Source organism: Echinops telfairi, unplaced genomic scaffold (genome assembly GCF_000313985.2).
Source record: "Echinops telfairi isolate 266 unplaced genomic scaffold, ASM31398v2 ScPeMD7_9;HRSCAF=40, whole genome shotgun sequence".
NCBI classification, from domain to species: Eukaryota; Metazoa; Chordata; class Mammalia; order Afrosoricida; family Tenrecidae; genus Echinops; species Echinops telfairi.
The window spans coordinates 77,686,560-77,691,408 of NW_022103906.1; the positions used below are offsets into that span (position 1 = coordinate 77,686,560).

A 4,849-nucleotide genomic window follows, 5' to 3' on the forward strand; every position below is an offset into this window, starting at 1 on the left:
GCTGTGTGCTCTGTAAAGATCACTCCCAAGAGCATCTCGGTTCTGGGCTAGAACACACTGTGTCCCTGGGCGTCAGAATGAATTCCACAGCTGTGGGGTTTCGCTGCTGCTGCTGCTTCTTTTAATACACTCAGCTTAAAATAAATAAAGACATACAGGCATTTTGTGGCCAGAAAGGCAGCTATAACTGACTGAGAGTACAATCTTCCCCTAGAGTCACGCTGCCTGGGTTGAATCTCGTCACCATGACTTGTTCAGATGTGACCTTATCACTTCTTGGCCTTTTGGCTAAGATCAAGTGTAGTATCAGATGTGACCTTGGCCACTTTGTTCATTTGTTTATTTAGTGCATCTTCTTGGAGGATCTGTTCTGTAAGCGTTGATCTAGGAGTGGAGTATTTAAAAATAAGACAAAAATTCCCGCCTGCGTGGAATTGACATGCTAGGGGAGGAGAAGATGCATCTGAGCAAGTAAACCTTGGCGAGTCTAGGTGTTGTGCACTGAGCCTTGGCCGAGGAGACCCCAGAACCCACTGCCGTCGAGTGGATTGGGACTCCTAGGGGCCCTAGATAGGGGTTCTGAGTCTTCTTCAATCTTTACAGAAACAGATAGCCTTCTCCCCCACCCCCACTCCCCAGAGCAGCTGGTGGTCGGTGGGTTTGAACTGCCAGCTTTGCTGTTGGAAGTATCACGCTTCTCCGGCAGTCCCGTGGGAACACAGAAGAGCGGTTTTGGACCATTGCTGGGTAGGGGCTTCGTGAAAGCTGGCATTTGACTCCAGACCTAGGAAGGCTATGGTGAGAGTGTTCCAGGAAGGGGGAACCCAAGTGCCAAGGTCCTGGGGCAGGAGTGTGCTGGCGTCAGGGAGGGTCTCCTACCCTGGGTTCCTGGGGCAGAGTCCCAGCCCTTCACAGTGCTTGGAGGAAGAGGCAGAGGAGGGTCCAGTGAGGAAGGAAGTGGGGGTGGGGGAGGAGAGGCTCTTGTCTCCTGCAAGGTCTGGACGGAGTTCCTGGGGCTGTTCCAAAGCTCTGTGGCAGGTCCCGCAAGGACGACTCTCAGTGTCCCTGTAGAAACAGGTTTAAAACAGACCCGGCTCTCCTGTGTTCAGGGGACAGATGGCACAGCCACACCCTCTGTCACACAAAGAAAGATCTGAGGTCCACGGAGGGTCCAGGTGCTCCCCGAGTGGGCAGGACCGTAGGTGGGCCTGGGTGTTGTCCCAGGAAGCAGAAAGCAGCCATGCACACTCAGCGCTTGCAGGCAGCCGCCATGCTTTCAGCGCCACACGCTTGAGGACAGGCAGTAGCCACTCACACCCACACCCCAACCCTCCCGTGCGGCCTGCGCCCTCTGTGTATACCGGTCCTACCCACTCGGGGTCTCCAGGGACACAAGGTGGACGGATCTGCACAGGGCTGGAAGGGCACTTGCCTTCTGTCCCCTGACCCTGAGGGGTCAGATCCAGCCGGCTGGGGGCTTGGCTGCACTGTGGCCCTGAGAACGAGCTCTGGGGCAAGGACGACTGTCCCCATTTCACGGGGCCAAAGTTACACAGCTACTCAGATGCTTCCCTTCTCCACACTCCTCCCTGCTGCCGCTGCTGAGCCGCAGAAAGACACCCTGGTTTCTGAGTTTGAGAGCGGGATCTCCACCGTGTGGGCTTGGAGACCTGCCTCCCCGAATCTGAATCCCAGCCCCCCCCCCCCCCCCCCCCCCCCCGCCCCCGCTCTGCTGGTGTGAATGTGGGCGAATTCTATGCCACTCCAGTGCCTCTGGTTCCTTTTTGGTGAAACAAGACTAGTCGAAGTTGGAAGGCCGAATGATTGAAAGGAGGCAGATCTCTCAGAGCATGTCTGGGCCCATGGGACGCCCGCATTCTATGGTTAATATGGTTGTCATGTTGTGCCGTGTTGTTTAGCACCTGGTGGCATCGTGGGTTACATGTTGGGTTACGAACCGTAAGGTCAGCAGCTTGAAACCACCAGCCGCTCCTCTGGAGAAAGATGAGGCTTTCTACTCCTATGAAGAGCAACAGTCTCAGAAACCGACAGGGGCAGGTCTACCCTGTCCCATGGGGTCACCTTGAGCCGGGATCTCCTCTATGGCAGGAGCAGATGACTTAGCGTCAGATCTGCCTGCAGCCTGCGTTGCTGCTCCAGCACTCTGCCCCTGGGGCCTGTCCAGGCCTCACTGTGTCACAGGCTCCAGGGGCCTTTGGGGGCCTCCTAGAGGCATATGGGAACCTCTGGGGTGCATGAGGCCCCAGATCCTTCAGGTCGGGGCAGCCCACTTCCTCTCCAGCCCCAACTCCTTTCACCCCGGGCTCTGCTCCTCTGTGCAGATTTTAACGAGAACGGCTTCATCGACGAGGAGGATCTGCAGCGTATTGTCCTCCGGCTGCTGAACAGCGACGATGTGTCTGAGGACTTGCTCAACGACCTAACACGTCATGTGTGTACCTGCGGGGCGATGGGGGTGGGGATGGGGGTGTCAGGCTCCTTCCCCGCCCTTCTAGAGGTCAGGCTACCATCTCGGGAGAAGATGGCTCAGACTCAGGGCCCAGGCCAAAGCAGATGGCATATAGGTCTCTGGCACACACATGCCTTGGGCCCTAGGGAAAGGCAGGCAGGGCAAGAGATGGGCGCAGAGCTGGAGAGAATGACTTCTGGATTCTGTGTCCTCCCTGTAAGCCGGTGATTCCCTTCCAGGGATCCCATGCATGTGCCCCAACCCGCCCCTTGCAAGGGTATGCGCCCCCCACCCACCCCCGGCCAACAGTGTGGTCCATCCAGGCAGAGGGGCTAAGGGAGCATTACCAAATGGATGCATCATCACTCCCCCCACCACAATACAATACCCAGGAGCCCCCGAGGGAGAGTCCAATGTGAGACAGAACCGGACACCCCTTCAGGAACCCAAGACACCGCCTGGTTCCACTTGTGGTCGACCGGGCAACCTCCAAGTGCTTTTGGACAGAAGGGAGACTCAGCAGTAAAGATAAAACCATGAGTGCTCTGTGGAGGGGGGTGTCATTGGCGACCAGGCCCCTCGCAGTGCAAAGCCCCGGGGACTGAGTGGCTGGGAGTAGGGGATGGGAACTGTATAATGGATCCAAACATAGCGTCTCCCAGTTCTGGACCTTGGGCAGTCATTGTTTGGGTTTTTTTGAGGTTTTGGGGTGCAATCTGTTTCATGCCCCTCTCCCAACTCCTGGCAGCTTGACTTGCAACCACAGTGTCATGTGGTATCCCTTGTCCATCTCCCAGTTTGGGGACATCTTCTCTTTCATGAAGACATCAGCCAGTTAGGGCTAGGACCCACCTCTTCCAAGATGACCTCATGCTCACACGGTATCTTCCAAGACTCCATTTCCATCCCGGGGCAATAGTCACAGGTCTAAGGGTTAGGACTGGTGCATAGCTTTGGGCGGAACACGATTCCAACCTGAATGGGCTTAGTTCCCAGTGTCCCTGTTCTCCCTTCCAAGTCTGTGCTGGAGACACTGAGAAGGATCTTCCCGCGAGGGGGCCCAGCCCACGAGCTTCCGAACATTCATGCCAATGCCCTCGTCTCTCCCAACTTCAGCTGTGGTCTGGGGAATGGGGAGAAAGTTCCTGCCTCACACAAGATCAGAAAGACGGAAGGGGCTGAGATGAGTGTTAGCCTCTGGCAGAAATCCTGGCACATGGTAGCCACCCAATCAATGTATGGTAATCGTCTCCACACCCCCTGCATGCCCCCCCTCACTGCCTGCCTCCTGTCCCATCTCTACCGGGCAGGTGCTGAGCGAATCTGACCTGGACAATGACAACATGCTGTCTTTCTCAGAGTTTGAACATGCCATGTCCAAGTCTCCTGATTTCATGAAGTAAGGAGGTCTGGGTGTGGGGGGGGAGGGGCTGGAGGGGGATGGTGGGGGCAGGGGGTGCAGATACACTCTCCCATCTTCCCTCAGCCAGAAACTCTCAAAAGTTTGAGGAAATGCCTTGTGTGGTGGTGGGTGTTGCTCAGCCCAGAGTCCAAAGGTCGGGCAGGTGTAAGCCAGGTGCTGGGTCCAGGAGACATGCTCCACTCCGGGCTCTTGCTGGTGATGAGCTCGTACCCCCTGCTTCTCAGAGGGCACGTTTTCTATGCAGCAGGATGCCATTTCAGGGGCTCCTTTCCACAGTTACTCCCGGGTGAGTCCCATCAGTATCTCCCCGCATCCTTACCAGACCCGTGCCAGGAAAGCTCCTTTGGTGGGAGTTTATGGTGCAAACAAACATATAACCCTCCGCCCAAATATACTAGTCTATTTTCCACCCCTAGATGGTATCTTATTCATGCACTTATGACCTGGGGCCTCTGGTGGGATGTTCCCAGTAGGCATGGGCCTCCTCCTCATGTGCTGGAGACATCCTTCCATTCCTTACACCCATTGCAAATAATAGTCACCAAGATAATCATTAAAAAGAGTGTGGTCCAATGCAGGCCCATTACTAAAGTCAGATCCTAATCTCATTCCACTCCTGTTGCTTAGCAGCCAGGGCCCTCCAAAACGGGCCTGTGGCCACAGGCAGATGAAATCCAGAACTAGAGTATATCACATAAGGAGTTCTGGCTGGAAGGGACATATTAATGAAGTAGAGCTCAGACCCTGGGAAGGGGGGATTTGCACAGGGCTTTGAAGGAGCCCTGGTGGTGCGGTGGTGAAGCGCTCAGATCCCAGCATGGAAACCCTCCGGGGCCAGTCTGCTCTGCCCCATGGGGGCGCTATGAGTCAGGATGCGCGTGACGGCAAAGAATCTGATTTGGGTTTTTTGGTGTGAAAGATACTGGTAGTGGAATCCAGAGAAGAACTCAGATGCT

At 55.7% G+C, this 4,849-nt stretch overlaps 1 protein-coding gene and 1 pseudogene across 1 annotated transcript in view; both read left to right on the forward strand.

The window, feature by feature from the left end:
- CIB4 (calcium and integrin binding family member 4) overlaps nucleotides 1-3,873 on the forward strand; it is a 75,846-nt gene extending 71,973 nt beyond the window's left edge. Inside the window, exons 3-4 of the mRNA XM_013004662.1 lie at nucleotides 2,343-2,452; nucleotides 3,781-3,873. Coding sequence (XP_012860116.1) covers nucleotides 2,343-2,452; nucleotides 3,781-3,873 — 203 coding nt within the window. The remainder of the gene's footprint in view (nucleotides 1-2,342; nucleotides 2,453-3,780) is intronic.
- Nucleotides 269-419, forward strand: LOC115868315 (annotated as a pseudogene).
- Nucleotides 3,874-4,849: the final 976 nt, after the last annotated feature.